The 26,226-nt window shown below is 36.3% G+C and overlaps 1 protein-coding gene and 1 non-coding gene across 2 annotated transcripts; one reads left to right on the top strand and one right to left on the bottom strand.

Moving 5' to 3' along the window:
• The first annotated feature begins 2,333 nt into the window (after nt 1–2,333).
• TRNAI-AAU (transfer RNA isoleucine (anticodon AAU)) lies at nt 2,334–2,407 on the top strand. The gene has a single exon. It is a non-coding gene; the product is annotated as a tRNA-Ile (tRNA).
• Nucleotides 2,408–5,818: 3,411 nt separating this feature from the next.
• Nucleotides 5,819–16,877, bottom strand: LOC139886289 (DEAD-box ATP-dependent RNA helicase 45-like). The gene is made up of 4 exons (XM_071870055.1): nt 16,746–16,877; nt 12,826–16,101; nt 6,599–6,710; nt 5,819–6,492 (listed from the first exon to the last, which is right to left on the bottom strand). The coding sequence occupies exon 2, from the start codon at nt 16,082–16,084 to the stop codon at nt 12,863–12,865; it is 3,222 nt and encodes a 1,073-aa protein (XP_071726156.1). The 5' UTR covers nt 16,085–16,101; nt 16,746–16,877; the 3' UTR covers nt 5,819–6,492; nt 6,599–6,710; nt 12,826–12,862.
• Nucleotides 16,878–26,226: the final 9,349 nt, after the last annotated feature.

The following is a 26,226-nucleotide window of genomic DNA, read 5'->3' as shown; positions in this document are numbered from 1 at the left end:
CTAGACACTTAGGTGTTAGACATAGTATGGTTCGCGAGCTGATTTCACATGGAGTGATATCCGTAAGTTTCGTTAGATCGCAACAAAACTTAGCGGATCACTTGACAAAAGCGTTAGCCCGAGACTTAGTGCACAAGTCGGCTATTGGAGTGGGATTGAAGTCCATATAGATCTTCCAAAGTGAGACGCCCAATTCCCTTCTAGTACAACGCTAGAAGCTGAATTCAATGAGGTAAGCTTACTTTTTGAAGATTGAAACACATAATATTCTGATCCCAAAGTATGTGTTTAGACCTGCAAGTTGAGTTAGGTTGAAGTTATTCTTCTTAATAGTTCTTTTGAAAAATTGCATATGCAGGTGCAAGATGTAAAAGGACTACCTATGTGAGCATGAAGTTTTGCCGCTTCAATGGAGCTTTGGACTTAGCTGCCAATATGTTCACTGAAGGATTGGGACACATGGCTTATAATAGTGTCAAGATTGTTTTAGGGATATGTAAGAAACTGATGTGTATATTATTTTATAGTTTTCATATGAATTGAAGGGTTCAATTCCTCGTGAACACCCTGATTTTCGAATTCTCGTAAATATTATACTAAGTGGAAATTCAATTCTTCATGAACATTTCCATTTATGCATTAGTTTGTTCTGTTGTTTAGTTATTTTAGTAAATCAAGGATTACACTAAAATGGGGGGGATTTGTTGGTGATTTTAGTGTCTTCCAACGTACATTTTAGTTAGTTGCGATTTACTTGAATGCAGGTGTTAGCTAGTTATACTTACCAACGGGTTCGGAGAGTGTGGAGTACACGCCCGTAAGAGTTGGCTACTAACTGTCGCGCAAAATGCGGGGGTCAAGGGGGCTGCGCCCCCTTGCGGGGTCCAAGGGGCAGCGCCCCTGGCTGGGGTCCCGAATGAGTATAAGCGAATAGTTGCATCTTTTGGTATACCCGAATTTCCCGCCAAAATTGAAGGGTTACACCCTTTCGGTTTAACTGTTTCCTATAACAGTTTAATGAACGTTTTTGTTCATCATTCTGCATTCATCAAACCAACAGAAACACACACAAATTCTCTAACAATTTGATCAGTGATTTCGTTGCCCAAAACACTGATTGCGTTCTTGTTTGATCCCTATAAAGATTTCGTGCAACTGTGGCAATCGTAGGGTCGAAATACTTTATAGAGACAGTGATTACACGATTCAAGAACGAATCCGGCAGTCAATTCATATCCGATTTCTAACAAAGTCATGCTGAGAACAATAGGGGATTCAATAATGCAATTTGCTTTACAATTGATTATGGAGTTCTCTAAGTGTTTTCTTACAAATAGTGGGTTATGTCCATATCTAGCAAGGTTTTCTCGGGGTTTTTCTTGGGTGCAATATCCCAAAGTTTCCTCCTAACGGATGTAGGAAGTGAGCATGACATGTGACTTCCTTGATATGATCAAGTGGGTGACTTATGGCCCCCGTCAGTGACCTTAATAATTCCTCCATTAAAAAAAGCTATTGTTATAAATTAAACCAAATTTGAGCAAATCAAACCAAACGAAAATTAGGCATAACATATATATATATACTTAGCATGAACAACTACAAGAATAGGATCAATACCTTTCGGTAGTATCATTTCGGTAGTATCAAAGGAGAAGAATATTAAAGCAATCTTTAGAGGCTTTGCATCAGAAACTCACCCCTAAAATAGGAATACCTTTCCGTACTAACAAAGGAGAAGAATATTTCGTATAAATAATAGTATCATCCATTTCATTATCATAGTAATTTTATTGGAAAAAGAACTGCCACCAAAACTTATATATTACTTTTATAATTATACAGGGAAAAGGAATATTAGAATCAGAAATACGAACAATGCTTTTGCATATATAAATCTTATATATAACCTAAACGAAATTTCATTTTCAAAAATAGGATTTCAGAAGTATTTTCATTCTAATCCGATTTCACACGTAATCAATATAGGTACATATACATTCAAACAGTGTTTGCAGATCAATCTGACTAAAGCCATACTAAAAGCTAATCGTATTTCCATCTTACCAGTCTGGGCATTATGAAACAAAATAGTGTTGAAATAGCGTACTCCTATACTTTTAAGGCAGTTTAACGCAACTACGTTAACCATCTCACGAACCTGCAAAAATTCCCTCCAAAACGTATAACTTTTTAAACTAACCATCTCACAACAGCACTAGGATTTGAGGCTTAAACGATACTCGTAGTAATGTACATGAAATTAGGAACATGTGAATAAATAGGGTTCGTACTTTTAGTTAGTTCTAGGGAAAAATAAAAATAAAAGCATAGGCCTATTAGCTCAGCTGGTTAGAGCGTCGTGCTAATAACGCGAAGGTCGCAGGTTCGAGACCTGCATGGGCCATTGTTTTTCGTCAATAACCCCTAAGCAATTTCATAACGGTCTTTTTTCATTTGAACTATCGGCCAAAGTAGAAAATATAAACAATAAAGTGAATTTTTTATAAGTAGGTATGTAAATGCAATACAATTGGGTATTGGGCCGTGATTATTCTGAATTTAAACTTCCATCTTTTGCTTCCTTTCCAAAACCTATACTACTAACATATATTGTGTCTTCTTTCATAAAAATTTTTGTTTGGATTAGGTTATCAGAAAGATAGATAGATGAGATTGTAAGAAGCAGAGTTAATTAAATGAGAAAGGAAAAAAAAAACGCTTTATTTCTCACGTGCATAGAATGTGAGGTACAACTAGAATTGACGGTGTTAATATTTTGGAATCATTGTGCAACGGGGATATATTACAGGCATTCTCCACGCAAAAAAAAAAAATCGTTTGTACCCTCTTTGAACATACCACAGGGACCCTAAGCGTAACTTTGTCTTTTTAAGATGACCATTCACGTGTAAATTTGAGTCTAGTAAAGAATTGAGTAATAAGTTTAAATTGTGATCGGTTTGTGAAATTTCTTTTCTTAAATGTGTGTATATGCAATTTTATTTGGAAGATCGATGATCTCACATGATAATGGATTTATGAGTTTAGTAGCCGTATCATCTCCAACTGTTAAGAGCCACCCACGTGAAGGCATACAAAACTTACCATATGCTTCTGGAAGTCGTATCTTGTGAATGCTCTGGTTTGATAGTAAATATAGCTGGCGAAACTCTTTATCTTCTAATTTCTCAGCAAGCAAAAGGGATGGCAACCGCGAAGGAAGCCCATTGGGGTATCGGACTTTGGTTTCAATTTGTGCCGCAGCCGAACACCAAGATTTACACACACTAGAGAAAGTGAGATCATCTTCATGAAATTTGATACTTTTCTGTGCGACTATATCAAGTAATTTAGTCAAGATATTCAACCAATCCATAGTTAATGATTGAATTGTTTTCAACACCAATCCATAGTTAATGATTAAATTGTTTTCAAAACCTGCAACAAGATTACAACTGTTAATTATTACCGAGTACTAATCAACATAGTTTAGTCAAAACATCAATTCATCTACTCCTCATTCACCAATACAGTAATTCATTACAAAAATTAAAGCTTGGATTCTTTATGCAGAATCTTTTAGAAGTTCAATTTCAAAGGATTTACATCATATTTTCATTATAATCTATCTACAGCAATTCTATCACACCCAATTATTTATATATTATAAATTATAAATATAAATATATAATTAAACACCGAAAGCAGACCCCAACCCCTTCCAACAGTTGTTTCCTTCGTAAAAACAAAGATAACTTTGAAATTGAAAAACAGCAACAAATTTAATTAATGATTAACGAATTTAAAATCAATTAAATCATATTGTAAGGACATGAATCAAATCTTAACTTTAGTTTACACTACGAACTCGAATTAATAAATCTGAAACTTATCTTAAATTTTGTATTTTGTAATCGTTCATGCAACAATAACCTTAATCCAAGGTCTACACAACAATTAACATAATCGACAATTTTTACATTAACAACAATAAATTATATTAATTAAAGATTAAATTAACAAATTTTGATGTATAATGTAGAGTCGAAGTAGTTTGTTTTGTTCCAAGGCGAATTTTGCAAAGATATCCCGTTCCTTGGAGTATAACCCAGGCCGACGCCGAACATGTCAGTTTCGATGTTTATTGGGCTTTCGGCGGCTGGTCCACTTAAAAAGCCTTTTTCACATACTAATGGGCCTGTTTATTTTCAGCTAAATGAGTTGAATTGATTGGGAAGCTTATTCGGTAGAAACATGTATATAACTTAAGAAATGAATCTATCTACATGAGAGGATTATTCTGTCAAGCAAAAAGGGGGTGTTGTCCAAAATGGCAGGCCTATCGTTTCTCAATATTACCCCTCACGGCCTCACAAGTAAAACCATATCTGGAAAATAGCAAGAATCAATATTTTACGTAGATGGAAGGAAAAGAGAGGAGAGAATAATAATGGAAAAGAATGTAATATAATATATCCATATGATTAAATGTATACACGAAGTTAAAATATAATAATATTATGTAGTCATTATTAGAACATGATATAAAAAGTATATACATAAAATAAAACCTTGAAAATAATTTAAATTTTTACTAAAAAGAAAAAGCTGTCCTTAAAAAGTATATACATAAAATAAAACCTCGAAAATAATTTAATTTTTTACTAAAAAGAAAAAGTTGTTCTGATTTTGAAAGAGATTTCAAATTTTGTAAGTCATATATGAATAATGATATACATGGGTATTGAATGGCAACATGTAGTAATCAGTGAGTAATCATATTTACTAATTGTTTTTTTCAGAACAGCGAATTTGGGATCACCCGAGGGGAACTTAACCACCCGTTGCGATCATCTCCCGTTTCGACTATGCCGATGCAGTGATATTAACCCGCCCCCTATCCCGGAGGGCACGGCCAAGTAAAACTCCCCTCCCCTTTACCCCCAACACAATGTGGGAAAGGTGCCATGGATGGATCTTTACATGACAGGGATAGAATTGCATTAATTGTTGTCCTGGAGTGGAGTCGAACTCCTGACCTGTGTTAGAGGCAGGCCACTACCACTCAGGTACTAATTGTGCTCAATAAGAAGGATTACAATGACAAATTTACCCTAAGATCATATAATCAAACACAAAATATCTTCTCTATTCAAAACACATGACAATAGAATTCTACCTGGCGGTAGCAGACGAAGGGTATGGATGTCTTTGAGAGAGAGAGAGATGGCAAAATGTTGCCTTAAGGACATCCAAAACCATATCATTTTGACACATTTTCCTAATCTTCACATCTGAACGGGAGGCATCTTAATAATGGAACCCGATCTTACGTAAAAGAAAAAAAAAAAATCATCCACGTGTTGACGCTATGCCTTGTATAAATCATGCCCACAAGAGCATGAGTCTTGTTTATTAAGATCTCCCTATGATTATTTTCAAACTAGAATTTTTATGAAACGAAAACCACCGTGTAAAGCAAAATGCATTCACACAGCACAACATTAAAACTTTGACCTGGAACATTGCAGAAACAATCATGGACCGAGTCCAAAGCACACTTGTTGCTTCAGAGAAAATATAACGTTTTTGCAAGTATTATATACGACTATTCTATCCAGGTACAGGAGACGCAAATCTGACACTATTAACGTAATGAAACACTGCAACATGTAACCCATCTCGACATCCATTTCATAAAATTATTACATAAATTTAGCAATGAGAAACAAGATATCAATGTAGCAGTTTTCAAATTAATAAAAAAAAAGAAAAAAAAAACTTTATAGAGTATTAGCTAGCGGCAGTTGATATTACACATTCCCAATAGTTGGATATTCATAAGTAAAAAACAAAACTAATATAATAAAAGACAAACAAACCACGATAGTTTTCATAAGTAAAGGGACCACAGAGTTTTCAAAAACTGCTACAGCTTTCGATCAGTTGTATAACCAATAATAATAATGCACTGTTCTTCAAGCAGATGACATTTGATATAACGCAACATGCTTCATCCATCCTTCACAACGACAATCTTACAACCTTGTAATGCTAAAACCGTCAGTATCATCAATGAAATTATAATAAGCATGTAAACGGAACAAGTATGGTAGTTATTATAGCACACGTGCACAACATAAGTAAAAAAAATCAAGAAAAGTTTTCAAAGGAATAGATCACACGCTACTAATCTACTACGCCTAACCTAATGCACATAATTTGCATTGTTTATGTTCCAAATGTCTATATTGGAAATTTTGCTTGGTCGGTCTAATCCCAGATGTCAATGTAGGAGTAGTTAATTATGGGACAATGCGCTTCCAAGGGAAGCTAAAAGAAAACCCTATAGCAACTACTCTATATTGTCTATAACCCATGGCAATAAAAGGGGCCCCACATTCAAAGTAATGGTGCTACATTAGAGCACTAGTAGGTCATAACTTGAGAACAGAGTCAGAAGCAACAAAAGCACGTTCCCCCGCCAACCTACAAAATCAGAAATGAATGCTCAAATCAGAACATACACTGATGATTACAAAAACTATGCAACTCAAGACTGAAGCTTCAATATACGTCAGTCAGTCAGTCATACATGCTCTTAGTAATCGCCATCTCCTGGCAGCCATTAAAAGCAATTGTCTATGAAAAAAAGATACAATTGCTCTCAACACATGCCACAAGCCGGATCCCTCCTTCAAGCCAAGCTACAAATACATAATAAAAACAAATAAATATGAAAGTATACACATGTTGACCATCAATATATCATATATCATTAGATTTGTTATAATTCAGTAGGCTTATAACTACCTTTAGTGGTTTGATTCTTGATGTTATAATTCAGTAAGCTTATAACTACCTTTAGTGGTTTGATTCTTGATGTTATAATTCAGTAGGCTTATAACTACCTTTAGTGATTTGATTCTTGATTTAGAATACTAATAATGAAGTGTAAGAACAAAGATGATAATGGAGAGAAAGAAAGAAACACTTTGTAAGTGTGAGAAATGGTGCAAGTTTAATGCTTGCATTCATGAGTATTTATAGCCTAAAATCTCAATATAAAAATACATACTTTGTGTACCAAAATTGACTATATGTATACACCAAAATTGACTATCCATATCTATATTATTATTATTATTATTATAACACTCCCCCTTGGATAGCAATTTTATTTTGTTGAAGATCAACTATAAATTACTGCCTCGTTAAAAACCTTGCTAAAGAAAACCCAGTGGGAAAAAACTTTAGCTAAGGGAAAAAGAGTGCAGCATGGAGTTGACTCCCCCTCAAGTAGACATCGCTTCAGCTGTTACATCTTTTGAACATGTCTCATGCCAATGTTATGAACGTGTGTTCTGAAAATAGCAGTTGGAAGTGCTTTCGTGAAAAGATCAGCAGAGTTTTTGCTAGATTGCACATATCTCATTTCAATCTGGTTGTCCTTAATGAGATTTTGAGTGTATGAGAAGAATCTAGGTGGTATGTGTTTTGTTCGGTCACTTTTGATATACCCTTCTTTCATCTGTGCTATGCAAGCTGCATTATCTTCATAGATAGTTGTTGGACTTTTATCGCGTTCTAGTCCACAAGAATCAGTAATGAGTTGTGTCATTGATCTCAACCAAAAACATTCTCGAGTAGCTTCATGTAATGCAATCACTTCGGCATGATTTGACGATGTAGCAACAAGTGTTTGTTTTTGAGAACGCCATGATATTGCAGTACCTCCATTTAGGAATACATATCCAGTTTGAGATTTAGCTTTATGTGGATCAGATAAATAACCTGCATCTGCATAACCAACCAAATCTTGTTTTGATTCGTTAGAATAAAATAATCCTAAATCAGTAGTTCCTCGAAGGTATCGAAATATGTGTTTGATCCCATTCCAGTGTCTTTTGGTAGGAGCAGAGCTGAACCTTGCCAACAAATTAACTGCAAAAGAAATGTCAGGTCTTGTACAATTTGTAAGATACATAAGAGCTCCAATTGCACTAAGATATGGTACTTCTGGTCCAAGAATGTCTTCTTGATCTTCACATGGACGAAATGGATCAGCTTCAACATTGAGTGATCTAACAACCATAGGAGTACTTAATGGTTTTGCCTTGTCCATATTGAAACGTTTCAAAATCTTTTCAGTATATGTTGTTTGATGTACAAGTAAACCATTAGGCATATGCTCAATTTGTAAACCAAGGCAATACTTGGTTTTTCCGAGATCTTTCATTTCAAATTCTTTCTTTAGAAGTTGAATGGCTTCATGGATCTCTTTATTTGTACCTATGATGTTAAGATCATCAACATAAACAGCTATGATCACATATCCGGATGTTGTTTTCTTAATGAAAACACAAGGGCAAGTAAGATTATTTGTATACCCTTTGCTTATCAAGTAATCACTTAATCGGTTATACCACATACGTCCCGATTGTTTTAACCCATATAAAGATCTTTGTAATTTAATCGAATACATTTCTTTGGGTTTTGCATTTGATGCTTCTGGTACCTTAAATCCTTCAGGTATCTTCATATATATATCACTATCAAGTGATCCATATAGATAAGCAGTCACAACATCCATGAGATGCATTTCTAAATTTTTAGAAACTGCCAGACTGATTAAGTACCTAAAAGTAATTGCATCCATAACAGGAGAATAAGTTTCTTCATAATCAATTCCCGGTCTTTGAGAAAAACCTTGAGCTACAAGTCTAGCTTTATACCTTGTAACTTCATTTTTCTCATTTCTTTTTCGGACAAAAATCCATCTGTATCCTACAGGTTTCACATCTTTAGGAGTGAGAATGATGGATCCGAAAACTTTTCTTTTATTGAGTGATTCTAATTCAGCTCGTATTGCTTCTTTCCATTGAGCTCAATCATGTCTATTTTGACATTCAACCATAGATGTTGGTTCTGGATCATCATCATTATTCATGATGTCATATGCAACATTAAATGAAAATTTCTCATCAAGATTTTTCATTTCATTTCGGTTCCATAATATTTTTGAATATGCATAATTGATTGCAATTTCTGTATTGACATCATCAATCTCCTCTGCAGTAGGAGTACTGATTTGTGGTTCTTCTTGAACACTTTCTTTTACTTCATTATCAGCTGATTTTCTTTTTCGAGGATTTTTATCCTTTGAACCGATTGGTCTTCCACGTTTCTGACGTGGCAAAGATTCATGAGTGACGTTATTGCCAGCTTTTGGAATTTCAATTCGAGCTGGAGTATTTACTGCTGGTATATATGATTTTGTCACCGTTTTTGTATCTGTAAATGCATCAGGCAATTGATTTGCAAGTTCTTGTATATGCATTATCTTTTGAACTTCTGTCTCGCATTCTTTTGTGCGAGGATCAAGATACTTTAATTGAGGTTCACACCATGAAACATCATTTTCTTTATTTTTCATTTCTCCCCCTAATCTAGGGAACAATGTTTCATTAAAATGACAATCAGCAAAACGTGCTGTAAAAACGTCACCTGTCATAGGTTCAATATACCTTAATATTGAAGATGTTTCATATCCAACATATATTCCCAACCTCCTTTGAGGACCCATTTTTGTACGTTGTGGTGTCGCAATTGGAACATACACTGCACAACCAAATGTTCTAAGATGGGAAATATTTGGCTCTTGACCAAAAGCAAGTTGTAGGGGGGAATATTTATGACTTGCACTTGGTCTGATGCGAATCAATGCATCAGCATGTAAAATTGCATGACCCCATATAGATACAGGGAGTTTTGTTCTCATTATCAATGGTCTAGCGATTAACTGTAAACGTTTAATCAATGACTCGGCTAAACCATTTTGTGTATGCACATGAGCAACAGAATGTTCAACAACAATTCCTATAGACATGCAATAGTCATTAAATGCTTGAGATGTAAATTCACCAGCATTATCAAGTCTCACCCTTTTAATGGTGTAATCAGGAAAATGAGCTCTCAATTTAATAATTTGGGCAAGAAATTTTGCAAATGCCACATTACGGCTTGATAACAGACAAACATGAGACCATCTGCTAGATGCGTCTATTAGAACCATGAAATATCTAAATGGTCCACATGGTGGATGAATTGGTCCACATATATCACCTTGAATTCTTTCAAGAAACATTGGTGATTCTTTCTCAACCTTAAGTGGTGAGGGTCTAGTTATCAATTTTCCAAGAGAGCAAGATGTACATGGAACCATTGTATCATGATGGATTTTTCTATCCTTTAGTGGATGTCCATGAGTACATTCAATAATCCTTTTCATCATTGTTGATCCTGGATGGCCTAATCTGTTATGCCATAAACTGAATACACCAGGATCAATATATTTTTCGTTAACTACCATATGTATTTCTGGTACATTTATATGTGTATAATGTAATCCAGAACTAAGTCTTGGCAGTTTTTCAACCACATGACTCTTGTCAGTGATACTTAAATATTTCTCATTTTCTGTTGTCACTGACTGATAATCATACCCGTTAAGGTATATGTCGGAGAAACTCAATAAATTTCTGCTTGACTTGGGAGAAAATAAGGCATCATTTATTAAAAATTTTGTACCATTTGGTAGTATGAAATTTGCCTTTCCTATCCCTTTTATCAAGTTAGCAGGTCCTGATATTGTATGTATAGTTCCTTCCGTTGGTTTTAGATCAATAAAATATTTCTCGGATTTAAGTATAGTGTGTGTAGTTCCACTGTCTGCTATACAGAGATCTCCACCACTTGATTGATGTTGTATTCCAGCAAAATTCATATTGAACTTCATATATAAGAAATAAATAGTGAGTACATTAATATTACACAATATTTTAAACGCAAATAGATAGTACTGAAACATTTAGCAAACATAATGACAAAGACAGACGATATTAAATCGTTTATTTTTCAAAAAAACACACAACTTAAACATTCAAGAAATCTTCATATAAATCAGATGGTTTCTCAGTGACTGTTGGATCAATATTATCCACAAAATTTACTTCCTTTTCTTTACCTTTCAGCGAATCCTGATACATCTTAACAAGATGTTTAGATGTTCGGCAAGTATTAGCCCAGTGGCCCATTCTACCACATCTGTAGCAAGATTCTTCAGAATTTTTAGAAGAATTTTCTTCAACATCTTGTTTAATGGGCTTGTTTTGTGGTTGATATTTATATTTTCGTGGATTACTATTTCTTTGACCACCACGGCCACGACCACGACCACGCCCATTACCATTACCATAAGGATGGTTTCTACCATAGTTATGGCTTTTGGCATGATGATGGTGATGGTTATTATAACCACGACCTTGCCCGCGTCCTTGTCCCTGTTTATAATTATTTGCAGTATTTGCTTCAGGGATTGCAAGTGTACCAGTAGGACGGGATTGCTGATTTTTCATTAATAGCTCATCATTTTGCTCTGCAACTAAGAGATATGAATTAAGTTCAGGATATGTTTTGAACTTTAGCATTCTCAAATTTCTTTGCACTGTGATGTTTGCAGCATTCATTGTGGAGAAAGTTTTCTCCATCATGTCTGCATCACTAATTTCATGTCCACAGAATTTAAGTTGTGAACATGTATTATACAGAGCTGAGCTGTATTCATTTACTTTCTTAAAGTCTTGGAACCTTAATGTTCTCCATTGTTCCATTGCAGCTGGAAGTAAAATTTCTCTTTGATTATTGAATCTGCTTTTGAGACCTTCCCATAAAACATGGGGATCTTCTACAGTCACATAATTATTTTGTAAGCATTCATCAATATGTTGATGAATAAAGCAACATGCCGTAGCTTGTTCTTTTTCAGAACAAGTGTTGTTTTCATTTATGGTTTCAAGAATGCCCATTGATTTAAGATGCATTTTTACTTTTATAACCCATGGCATGTAGTTGTTTCCAGTTGATTCTAAAGGAGTAAATTTAAGCTTTTCCAGATTCGACATTTTCTATTATCAAAAATTAAAACAAACATCATGATAAATTAGAGTCAATTTATATTCATAAGTATATAAACATTAAACATAAATTTAATATAACATAAATGATAAGTAGGTGACAGTGTCGACCATGTGTAAGTAATCATAAATAAATGTTATATAACAAAAATATAAATATTAGTAAACATAAATGAAAATTTGGCGACAGTGTCGACCATATATTTTTTCAGGTGGTATAACCGACCTATATCATTCTGGTGGTATAACCGACCATATATCATTTTGGTGGTATAACCGACCATATATCATTTTGGTGGCAGAGCCAACCATATTTAGTATTAAGATTATCGTGCTGATAACGTGTTATAATTCAGTAGGCTTATAACTACCTTTAGTGGTTTGATTCTTGATGTTATAATTCAGTAGGCTTATAACTACCTTTAGTGGTTTGATTCTTGATGTTATAATTCAGTAGGCTTATAACTACCTTTAGTGATTTGATTCTTGATTTAGAATACTAATAATGAAGTGTAAGAACAAAGATGATAATGGAGAGAAAGAAAGAAACACTTTGTAAGTGTGAGAAATGGTGCAAGTTTAATGCTTGCATTCATGAGTATTTATAGCCTAAAATCTCAATATAAAAATACATACTTTGTGTACCAAAATTGACTATATGTATACACCAAAATTGACTATCCATATCTATATTATTATTATTATTATTATAACAAGATTATATATATCTAACCAAGCAACAAATACATATCCAACAAAAAAGCATCAACATAGTACCTAATTCATAGAGAAACACGCCTAAAAAATGCATTAAATTTAGTCAAAGAGCGAGCAAATCATGACGCACCTTATACGCAGCCGAGCAATAAATACTCCAGCAATTCTCAAACAACAGAGTAACGCCCTGGTTGTGAATTTGGAAGAGATAACGCTTGTGTTGTAATATCTTCAAGAACACGTCTCAGTTCTGCTTTGGCCCTCTTAACAGATTGTTCAGTAGCTCCTTCAATGAACAAGTAGAGCTTTTTCTCCCCTGGTGCTGGGATCCTACCAGGTTGAACATATTGACCCCTGGTAGTAATTGCAGCCCTAGTCCATTCAGAAATCGGACCCAACGTTTCTTTATGTGTTACCTTCCACCTGGCATTCTGAGGAAAATCGTTAATCTCTAACTCTGCTTCATAATGCTCAGGCAACGAATCAGCCTGAATCCTAGCCAAATTGTGCTGCAAGTTCATGGCAGCCGCCAACGCCGCCGCCCTAGCCGCCCCTTCATTTCCAACTACACCACCAACAACACCTACAGGCACTGCGCCAGTAGACGGTTGTTGACTGGCGACAGCAACGGCGGCAGCTTGAGCAAGAACCGCTTGTTGAGAAATATCACCGCCACCCGCCTTTCGCACCCCGTCATCATCATCTTCTGAATCTGATTTATCTTCTTCAAATCCATATTCTTTAGCTTGTGCTTTCTTTGCAGCCTTTCTAACTTCATCTTCCTCATCATTAAACTTAAACCCACTTCCACCATAACCAGTCCCATGAGCTTGAACAATTCCCTGATTAACCTTCGCCATAAACGCATCAGCAAGAGCTTTTAAATCATCAGGAACAACTTGATTTGAAAGTTCCAAAGCTTTTACAAGATCTGGCGCATATCGTTCATCTTCAGTAGATAAAAACGTGACCGCACAACCTTTTCTTCCTGCTCTTCCTGTTCGCCCAACACGATGAACATAATCTTCATAATGATTTGGAACATCATAATTAATCACAAGTTCAAGCTCCTTTACATCCAAACCCCTAGCAGCAATACTCGTTGCAATCAACAAATTGCATACGTTATTTTTAAAATCAGAAATAGTAGATTCTCTATCAGTCTGATCTTTAGCCCCGTGAAGCGATAAACAAGGATATCCATGTTTAAGCAAATCCCTAAATAAAGCATCACATTTTTCTTGAGATTGAACAAATATCAAGACCTTACCTTTTTCATACCATTCACCAAGTAACTCCAATAATCTTAAAAACCTTTCATTTTCGGGACGCACCTCAACTAGCTGAGATATGTCTTTATTCACAACACTCCTACCGCCAACCTGAATCTCAACGGGTCTATTTACAACTACTTTTCTAGCCAATACTTCAACCTGACGAGGAAATGTAGCAGAAAAAAGTACAGTCTGACGTTTGGGTTGGGTATTTTGGACAATCCGGGTAATTTGTGGCTCAAAACCCATATCAAACATGCGATCGGCCTCATCCATAACCAAATACGAGACTCTTCTAAGATTTGTGATTTTCCCGCCACTCGTACAGAGAATATCAATCATTCTACCAGGGGTACAAACGACAATTTCAGCCCCTCTTTTCAACTCGCTGATTTGTTGGGCAACACCCGAACCTCCATAAACAGGAACACAATGGAGACCCAAAACTTTGGCAAATTTTCTTATATCACTGTGAATCTGCTGAACAAGCTCTCGTGTAGGCGCCATTACAAGCCCAATGGGCCCATCTCCAGCTTCAAGTTCGGGCTGGGCCATTATATGTCTCAACATGGGTAATACAAACGCTAAGGTTTTACCTGAACCTGTTTTCGCGACACCTATACAGTCTCGACCGCTCATTATAACAGGTAGTGCTTGTGCTTGAATAGGCATTGGCTTATCATAATTCATCTTTTTTATAGCTTCTAATATTTTAGTTGGAAGTCCAGTTTGGGACCACGTTTTAATCGGCTTGGGTACCTCTTTTCCATGTATCTTCAACTCCAATTCTTTTCTGTATGCAATAACTTGTTCTTGAGTCATCTTTTGAATCTCCTTTACTTGAATATAAAAATCCTTTCTAAATGGAATGTAGTCGATCTTTGAGTGGTCAACCAGTGATAGTTTCTCAACTTTTGTCTTCTTCACTCTTTTCATGAACTCATCATCATCTTCATCTTCTAAAGGATCATCATCATTTTCAATACCAGGATATTCTGAATCGGAATCTTCACCCGGAATGATCCTGCCCGTACTCTTTTTCCGCTGAACTTCATCATCTTTCTTTGAATCAATGGTTTTTTGATCCGCAATCTCTGTATTTATCAGCTTGTTGTTAACTTCAGGTAACACCATAGTATTCATAAAAGCATCTAACGGGTCGATTTCATCCTCATCCATATTACCACCCCCATTCTGCTGCACATCAGGAACCGTATCACCACCATTATCTGACCCATTAACAACATCATCACCGTTTCGACTCGGATCATTCACATTCTCATCCACATCCATACCGTCTTCTTCTACATTCTCTACATGAACAGCTTCTTCATCGTCCGACTCCCCATCAAGGGTCCACGTCTTACCAGCAGTTTCAGTAGTTTCCCCTTCATTCTGTTCTTTTTCAGATTCTTCCTTCCTCCTTTTTTCCTGCCATTCCTGCACTCTTCTCCTTCTCTTCTCCATTTCATCATCCAACTTCCTTTGTTCTTCCTCCATATCCGCTTCACGACTCTTAACCACCTCCTTAACCGCCAAACGTTCATCCACCTTTATCCCGCTACCATTATCCACACTTGGTCTACTCGATGTTTTGCTAACATGTTCCCTCTCTTCCTTATAATAATCATCGTCCCTCCTCCGCCTTTTTCTGCCTCTATCTTTTCCATCCTCATTACCACCATGATGATCCCGTTCAGCAGCTTCTCTACGTTTCTCTCGCATCTTCTCCCTATCCCTTTCTTCCCTTTCTCTTCTCTCCCTTCTTTCCCTTTCTTTCTCCCTTTCCTTTCTCTCCTTTTCCTTGTCCCTTTCTCTTTCTTTCGCCCGTTCCCGTTCCCTATTCTCTTTCTCCTTGGCTCTTTCACGTTCACGTTCACGCTCCTTCTCTCTCTCCCTTTCCTTTCTCTCCTTTTCCTTGTCTTTCTCCTTCTTATCTCTATGCCTCTCTCTATGCTTCTTGTCATCAACACTCCTTTCTCTATCCCTATCTTTCTCTTTATCTCTACGTCTATCACCTCCATTACGGTCCTTATCTCTATGCCCTCTCTTCAACTCATCTTTCTTCACATAATAATCATCCTTATTATTAGACTTATGTTTCAAATCTTCCATATCGAATGCTTGTTTTCCTAGATACACAAACAAATAGCCACCGGTTATTTTAATCAGACTGCAAATTAATAAAAAAAACCTAATTCTTCAATAATAAACAGAGTAAATATACGTCTATGTTAAGATTTTGAATCGCATTACCAACGTATAAATCAATCATAGCAAATAGATAGATTTTTATCATGGGGGCGAGATCGATACAAACGACAATCTTAAATTATTATTAGTCAACAAGCATATTCTCGAGGACATATGTACAACAACATTTACATAGAGCAACAGCACTTAAGGGAGGGTCATGTAGAGAACCAAACTAGCTGGGTACAAATTTAATACTTGTTGATTTTGGTGATTATTATAAATCTAATAATAACCTTTTCAAAAAACTAGTTGTACAAATGTATTATATTAGAAGGAATAATACATAACCAGCAGCATCAACATCAGCAATTTAAAGTAGCAGCAGATATAAAACATAAGTACATATCTGATGATTTGCAATTGCAATTGCAAATACTGAATATATAGACATTACGCATACTAGATACATTGAATTAAATGTAGCCCTATTCATCTAATCATTATTATTTTATCATCAAACATCAAATATACAACAACTAAAACAATAAGTATTATTATTATAAAAAATTAAGAAAAATACCTCAAATAATAATAAGTAATTTCATGAAGAAGAAGAAGAGTGTCGTTTGTAAAGCCTTCAATTCAATTTTATGTAGAATCGTAATCGTATTTCACTGTTTGTGATTAGCTGGGAATTTTGATTGAAGATCGATCGGTGTTTAGATTTAGGTAAAATGGATTGTTTGGGTTTTGTATAAGTAACGAGGATTATCACAAAAAGCTCATTTTTTTAACTTGTGATAACCCATAAAAAAAAATTTGAAAATTTGCCCCAAGATGCCTCTTGCTCCCTTGCGCCTTGCGTCCTTGCGACCTTAGTCACACTTGAGAGCAAGGAGCAATTAGCAAGGTGTCTCTTGCTCCCTTGCTCCCAGTGGAAGCAAGGACGCAAGGTGCCTCTTGCTCCCTTGCTCCCAGGTGGACGCAAGGTGCCTCTTGCTCCCTTGCTCCCAGGTGGACGCAAGGACGCAAGGTGCATCTTGCTCTCTTGCTTCCACCTGGGAGCAAGGGAGCAAGAGGCACCTTGCTCCCAGATGGAAGCAAGGGAGCAAGAGTCATTTTGCGTCCTTGCTTCCACCTGGGAGCAAGGGAGCAAGAGGCACCTTGCTCCTTGCTCTCAAGTGTGACTAAGGTCACAAGGACGCAAGGCGCAAGGGAGCAAGAGGCATCTTGCTCTTTGCTGTAGCAACCCGACCAAATCATGTTTGACGGCGCCGACTACTTAGGTCCCGTTACGTGGTCATAAGTCTTTAACATGACGTTTGGCCAAAATATGTCGCATTCATTTCATAAGTAAAAGGATGTTTCAAGTTTACAAACGTAGTTCAAAAGACTAGTTACATTACAAAGTTTAACGTATGAAAGAAACCTATGCGACACAATTTAAAGTAGTCAAAAGACGCTCCAACTATGCATGTATACTCGACATCCAAGCAAGTATCAAAAAGAGTGCGGAAGCTTGTATCAAGTAGCGTTCAAGGACCTGAGAAAACATATAGAAAACTGTCAACGAAAACGTTGGTGAAATCATAGGTGTTTTAGTAAACGTTGCATTTGAACCACAAGATTTAATATAATATGATTATCAAAATCATTTGCATTCCAAAGTTGTTATTTGTTTCGCGGGCACCCAATTATCAAACTTAACTGTTTTGCACCCTTTGCGTAGTGTTAGAACATACACTAGACCCGAAAATATATTTCATCCGCTAACGGTAGCGAACCGTCCGAATGAGGCTCGTCAAGCCCATGTGATCACATAATATAAGTTCACGTTTACACCCTGCAAGTGTGACTAATGATAATTGAATTGAGGCTTTTTGTTCAAACCCGTACGTGGAATGTTCGTTTTCGTATTTGTGTTCAAGTGTAAAAGTATGATACGTATATGTTTCTCATCCCATAGTTTAAAGCTTAAAAGTTGTTGAAAGATGGGACTATGATCTCACCTTGTATGCACGAGTAATAAGTACTTCAACAAGTAACGTGTGCAAAGAACAATGCTAGTCTTGACCTAAACAAATAGGTCGTATCAATATCAGTAAACGCGATAGGTCAAAGATGTTCAATTAGTCCTATGGCTCGTTACGACTCGATTATGTAGCATGTGAATCAAATTGTCCAAGTTTCATGCAAGATACAAGTATAGAAACAAGTTAGAAAGATTGCATAATCATTTGGTTAAGTTTGACAAAAAGTCAAACTTTGGTCGGTCAAAGTCAACGAAAAAGTCAACACGTTCGGGTCGGGTCCCGAACTATTTTTCTGAGGTTTTTATTCATATATAAGCATGTTAGAACAAGTCTCATGTGAATCGGAGGTCCATAGCGTGCCAAATATTTTTCATATAATTGACAAGTAGGTCAGAACCTGAACACGGCTTAGGTCGCGCCGCGACCCAGGATTGCCGCGCCGCGGCGATCAACGGGTGCTGGTACCTGGTCAGTCTCAATTGTCCAAGTCTCAAATCAAACTTCATTTTCACATAAATCACAAACCGTAAACTCTTACGACACACATTTTATATCGTTGGAAAGCTAATTTGACAAAGAACACAACTAAGCATATTTCATCAACCAAAAACATCATTTGCAATAACCGACTTTCCAACATTTAATGCTCAATTAATGCTCAAGTTCATAAATGCACAAAATAGGATTCGGGAATTAAATGCATCCCTATAACGCGCCGTTTCGTATGTAATCAAGCATACAATACAACTAACTACTTACTAACAACAATTCATGACATTCAATACATCAAAAGTTCATTTCAAGTTCACCGAACCCTAACCCAAATTCACCAAAAGCACTAATCATGTTTATGAAGTTTTCTAAAACAACCTACACATCAAATTGAAGCTAGTGATGTTAGGAACACATTTAATACATGCATTTATAACATTTAAGCAATCAAATCATCAATCAAACGCACCAAACTTTCAAGTTCATGCTAGTTATCAAAAATAACAAGATTGAACATATAATTCATATATTCATGTTAGACTTGAGCCATAGACACTAATTAACAACTTTATAAGTTAAAAACATCAAGAACACAAAATCTAGTGATTTTAGAAAGTTACTCAAACGTAATGAAATCGGTATGGAATCGAAGAGGAAGTTGCAAGGATTCCAAATATGTAATTTGTTTTGCAAGACACCCGCTAGCTTGGATTTAGATGTTGATTCTTTGAAATGGTGTTTTGAGAGAAAATAAGAATGTAGTGAAGAAAATGGAAAAAGAAAAGGGAATTAATGAATGGATGAGAGTGAAGGGTTGACTAGTTGACCTAGTCACCTCTTTGATCTCTTGGCAACAATGGTCCCTCTAGTTTCATTCGGGTGCGTGAATTACCTAAACAAGATATTTTAAAACGCGTATTAACGAGGGATGTCATAAACATATAACAGAATTTAAATAGTTAAACGGAAAAGTAAACGGAAAAAGGCGGGATGTTACATTACCTACTCCTTAAAAGAAATTTCGTCCCGAAATTTAAGTAGGCGTAGTAGTCGTTGTTTCTTCCTCGGGATCTTGCGTTTCCGGAACCGGGAACAAGTGAGGGTATTTCTTTTGCATTTGATCTTGCCTTTCCCAAGTAAACTCGGGTCCTCTTTTGGCGTTCCAACGGACTTCGACAATCGGGATTCGGCTTTGTTTCAACGTCTTGACGGAGGTGTCCACAATCTCAACCGGTTCCTCCACAAAATGAAGTTTGTCATCAATAGTAAGTTCCTCCAGAGGGATGACGATATCGGGTTTGGCAAGACACTTTTTCAAGTTAGATACATGGAAGGTAGGATGAACGGAGTTCAGTTGAGGCGGAAGATCTAAACGATAAGCAACGGTTCCAATACGCTCCAAGATTTCGAAAGGACCAATATACCTTGGATTTAGCTTCCCGCGTTTCCCAAAACGGAATACACCCTTCCAAGGCACGATTTTTAACATTACTCGGTCACCGACTTGAAATTCGAGGTCGTTGCGGCTTTTGTCGGTGTAGCACTTTTGACGACTCCGGGCCGTCCGAACCCTATCTCGGATTTTTACGATCTTCTCGGTGGTTTCGTGAATGAGTTCGGGTCCGGTGATTTGCACGTCGCCTACCTCGGCCCAACAAAGAGGTGAACGACATTTTCGACCATATAACGCTTCAAAAGGTGCGGCTTTTATACTCGCGTGATAACTATTATTGTAAGAGAACTCGGCGAGAGGTAAGTGCTTGTCCTAAGCTTTTCTAAAATTGACAACACAAGCTCGTAACATGTCCTCCAAGGTTTGAATTGTGTGTTCGCTTTGTCCATCGGTTTGAGGGTGATATGCGGTGCTCATGTCTAAACGCGTTCCCAACGCTTCTTGCAAGGTACGCCAAAATCTAGAAACAAAACGGCCATCTCGGTCGGAGATAATCGATAAAGGTACACCGTGTCGGGCTACGATCTCCTTGATGTAAAGTTGTGCAAGTTTCTCCATTTTGTCGGTCTCCTTCATGGCGAGAAAGTGTGCGGATTTGGTGAGACGGTCAACAATAACCCAAATGGTATCATAACCGCCCGTTGTCTTTGGTAACTTGGTGATGAAGTCCATCGTTATTCTTTCCCACTTCCATTGCAGGATTTCGGGTTGTTGAAGTAACTCGGACGGTCTTTGGTGTTCGACTTTGACTTTGGAACATGTCAAACACTTGGCAACATAAGTAGCTACGTCCCTTTTGATGTTCGGCCACCAATATTGTTCTTTAAGGTCGTGGTACATCTTATTGGCACCGGGGTGAATCGAGTATCGTGACTTATGGCCTTCATCTAAAATAAGGTTTCGTAGGTCCCCATATCTAGGCACCCAAATCCTTCCGGCGAAATATCGGAGTCCGGTCTCCCTAATTTCGAATCGAGAGACGAGAATGTTCAAGAGCTCGTGGGAAACGTTTTCATCCTTGAGAGCCTCATTTTGGGCTACCCGAATTTGGCTATTAAGGTTGGTGTGGATGGTGATGTTTAAGGCTCGGACATGAAGAGGCACCGCTCTTTCTTTTCGACTTAAGGCATCGGCTACTACATTTGCCTTTCCGGGATGGTAACGAAGCTCGCAATCGTAATCGTTTAAGGTTTCAATCCACCTTCGTTGTCTCATGTTTAGTTGCTTTGATCAAAGATGTATTGGAGGCTTTTGTGATCGGTAAAGATAGTACTCTTGGTTCCATAAAGATAGTGTCTCCACATTTTAAGTGCAAAGACAACGGCTTCGAGTTCGAGATCATGTGTCGTGTAGTTTCGTTCATGAATTTTGAGTTGTCGTGAAGCATAAGAAATGACTTTCGTTCGTTGCATCAACACACACCCAAAACCATGTTTCGAGGCGTCACAATACACAACAAAATCATCGTTGCCTTCGGGAAGTGACAAGATAGGAGCGGTGGTTAGCTTTGTTTTCAAGATTTGAAATGCGGATTCTTGTTCGGTCGCCCAAACGAATTTCTTTCCCTTGTGAGTTAACGCGGTTAGAGGACGAGTAACCAAGGAGAAATCCTTGATGAATCTACGATAGTATCCGGCGAGACCCAAGAATTGACGAATGTGAGTAGGAGTAGTAGGAGTCTCCCATTTACTAATGGCTTCAATTTTTGATGGATCGACTTTAATACCTTGGTCACTTACAACATGACCAAGAAATTGAACTTCCTTCAACCAAAATTCACACTTGGAGAATTTGGCATAGAGTCGTTCTTGTCTTAAAAGTTCAAGCACAAGTTGGAGGTGTTCCTCGTGTTCTTCTTCGCTTTTAGAATAAACCAAAATATCATCGATGAACACGATAATGAGTTTGTCAAGATACGGTTTGCACACGCGGTTCATAAGATCCATGAACACTGCCGGTGCGTTAGTGAGACCAAATGGCATGACAAGGAATTCATAACTAGCATAACGAGTTCGGAAAGTGGTTTTGGAGACATCTTCCCCCTTAACCCTTAATTGATGATAACCCGAGCGGAGATCGATTTTCGAATATACACAAGACCATTGTAGTTGATCAAAGAGGTCATCGATGCGAGGAAGAGGATATCGGTTCTTAACCGTCAATTTGTTTAGTTCATGATAATCAATGCACATTCGTAGAGATCCATCTTTCTTTTTAACAAACAAAATCGGAGCGCCCCAAGGTGAATGGCTAGGTTGGATAAAACCACGATCACGTAGTTCTTGGATTTGACTATGCAATTCTTGCATTTCGGATGGAGCGAGTCTATATGGTGCACGAGCTACGGGTGCGGCTCCCGGAATAAGATCAATTTGGAATTCAACCGGTCAATGAGGTGGAAGACCCGGCAATTCGTCGGGAAATACATCGGAATAGTCACTAACAATTGGCACATCATCGATGTGCTTCTCATCGGACTCGACTTTCTTAACGTGAGCAAGGATTGCAAAACAACCCTTACAGAGTAGTTTTCTAACTTTAATGCATGAAACGAGGTTGAGTCCGGTGCAACTCTTATCGCCATAGACGATCAAAGGTTCGCCGTTCTCGATAGGTATCCGGATTGCGTTAAGATCACAAAGGATGTGAGATTTTGTTTTGGCTAGCCAATTCATACCGATTATTACATCGAAGCTTCCTAGTTCCATGGGTATCAAGTCAATTTCAAACTCATTACCCAAAAAGTTTAACGTACACCCTCGGTAATATGTGTCAGCACTCAATAGTTTCCCGTTGGCCACTTTAATGGTATAAGTGGTATCTAGTGGAAGTGGTGGATGTGACGACCCGGGAATTTCCAGCCAAATTTAAACTTAATCTTTATATGTTCCGATAAGATAAGCAAAAGTCTGTAATGTTGAGTCTCAAAAGTTTTGGAATTTAATTCATGTAATCGATTACCCTTTTGACTGTGTTCGACGATTCACGAACAATTGTGTTAATATATATATATATATATATATATATATATATATATATATATATATATATATATATATATATATATGTGTGTGTGTGTGTGTGTGTGTGTATGTGTATATATATATATTTGAAGTAATAAGATACAATTTAATCATTTGAATTAAAATATTAAGTAAAATTTAAAATAACTAAACTGTTACTAAAATGACATCTTTATATAATTAATATTATAGATATGGTAATTTATTATATTTTAATTATTATTTGTATTATCATTAAATATTATTATTTCGTTTATCATAAATAAACATTATTTTTATATCATTAATAATATTATTATTATCATCTTTATAATTGCTATTAAAATCATTTATAATATTATTGTTAATATTATTATTAACATATTTATAAATAATTATCATTAGACTTAATATTAACATTATTGTTATTATATTCGGTAGTATTAATAAAAGTATAATTATTATTAATACAATTATATTTACAAATTATGAATATTGATTAAATATTGTATAAGAAAAATATAAAATAAATAAATAAATAATTAAATAAGAAAAAGAATCAGATGCTATTGATATCACAATCTGAATAATCAAAGTTGTCTATTGATCGAACCCATTAAATCAGGTTATGCCAAAATCCGTTGCATATCACCATCATACTGTAAAATTTGTCTTCCAAAGTTGATACTAGTAGATGTCATGAATTACTGAATCAAATATCAATTCCAAAATCTATTATAGATCACAATCACTTTATTTATTTTTCTTCCTTTTCTCTGTTCTTTCACCCCACTTGTGTTCAGTGCATAATATTCCAAATGACTAACGAGTCTGTTTTCTATTCTACAATAGATATTTTCAATCAATCACTCCTTCTCTATATTTATATATACATAGGTTCATATAGATTACATATACATTTTTTTTAAAGTTCCTGTAAGAGTCATAACCAGATTCAAGTTTTATTTTCACCAACATCAAGTTTATTCCAACAAATTTAATGATGATTCTGATTTAGCTCACTATTATCATCGACCTTCATTCAAATCAATCGAACACATTCTTCATTCATATATTCATCTTCAAATCATTAAATTTACACCAAGTTATATGTACAACAAACGAAAGTCTTAACATCAAGTCGCGCTCAGGTTCGTGATCCCCCATTATCAGTATACACTCATAATTCATCACCACCACTACAACCATTTAAACGCCACCACCACCGGAGTATCACCGGAAACCACCACAAACTATACGGACACCATCTCCACCATCTCATTCCCTCTCTTTCATCTCTTTCTCTCCCTTCGGTGTTGATTAGAAAACCGTCGCCAACACCCCATTCATCACCATCCTCCACTACCGACTGCAAACTCACCAACACCAACACTTTCGTATCTATAACCGGAGAATAATGTGTACTTTTTACTCTAGTCGAACTTGGTACGATATCTTGTTACCTCATCATCTTATACCAAACCACAAGACCATCTTGATTTCGGTTTCATTCGATTAACCAACAACAAACACAACTTAGCAACCAAACCCACTTAGTTACTAATTGATTGTTTTTATTGTTTTTTAACAATCTTAAAGCAAATGAAAACACATTTGCAAACTTACTTCGTGATGTTGAGTATTAACCAAGATCAACCGCCACATTACATGACTATCTTTCTTCCACAACCACACCACGACACCATCACCACCCTACTCTCTCTCTTCTCTCTCTCTCCTACTCGAAAACCACCACAAAATCGTGAAAACTGCTGCTGTACTTTTTCTGCAAACAGCCGTATTATTTAATTATTGTCCTTGCTGTACGAACACCATGAACCATCGTGATACTCCACCACCATCCGCCACCATAAATCGCTATATATTCCTGTTGTAAACCCACGCGAAAACCTCAACTGAAACTCGATTTGTTTCTGTTTTAAGTAAGTTTTTATGCTGCAAATTGCAGCTACAATAATTGTCTCAATAATATATATAGTGCATAAAGATGATACATGGTTGCAAAGTTGTAAAGTTAATGATAGATATATAAAGTATTAGCAAATGGGTCGGTAATAAGTTTAATATAATTATGATAAAGGTTAATGGATGATGATGTAAGGATGAGGAAATCATGATGAGAGTGTGCGTATGTGTTTGGGGTACCTGCCGTTCGTTTTTTATCAAACTGAATTGGATCTCCTTGTGCAGCATGGACTGAATTGGTATATAGAATTACAACTTGGGTTTGCTCATAAATTTCGTATTCTATGGTGAGAATGGGCAGTGTCCTATATGGTATGAGTGAACTGAAACGAACATATAGCGGCTTAATTAGTTTAGGTTGGGTGTAAAAGCATAAAAGTAGAAACAGCGAAGTGGTTGGTGATGTTTTAGGGTTAATGGAAGGTCGCGAGTTCGAGCCCGGGCTATGGCTTTTATTTTTAGGAATTCTTTGAAGGTAGTCTCCTTTTACATTATTATTATTATTATTATTATTATTATTATTATTATTATTATTATTATTATTATTATTATTATTATTATTATTATTAGTTTTGTAAGTATTATTATTATTATGAGTATTATTATCATTATTATTATCACCCTTATTGTTAATCTTATTTTCATAAAAATTATCACAAATATTATCAATATTATCATTGATCAATCCTAGATTATCCAATTACGGTTAATCAAGGATTGAGTGCAATGAGGGGGTATAATGGATGTCGATTATGGTTTTGGGACCTTATTGTCATATTTCGTTAAGTGCTAAACGATCAACAACCATGTCCCGGTCTTCGTAAATTACCTTAACCAAATAATGATTTAATCTCGGGCAAAGTCACGAGAAAAATCAATATGGCTAGGGCAACCCTTCCAGAATCAACAACCTAAAATGAGAGGCCAAGCTCCCTATTTATAGGTCCAGGAGCTACGCGGAAGTAAGTTGACCGGGCACTTTAGGCATTCCGCATAAATACTGCGAGAAACCTTCGCACTCTTTAATGTTCTGCGCAATCCTACCGCATAAATACTGTGGTTCTGTTGTCTTGTGCGTTCACCTCTAAAAGGCAT

This window comes from Rutidosis leptorrhynchoides, chromosome 1 (assembly GCF_046630445.1).
Source record: "Rutidosis leptorrhynchoides isolate AG116_Rl617_1_P2 chromosome 1, CSIRO_AGI_Rlap_v1, whole genome shotgun sequence".
In the NCBI taxonomy this organism is placed as follows: Eukaryota; Viridiplantae; Streptophyta; class Magnoliopsida; order Asterales; family Asteraceae; genus Rutidosis; species Rutidosis leptorrhynchoides.
This window is presented reverse-complemented; position numbering and strand designations above follow the sequence as displayed.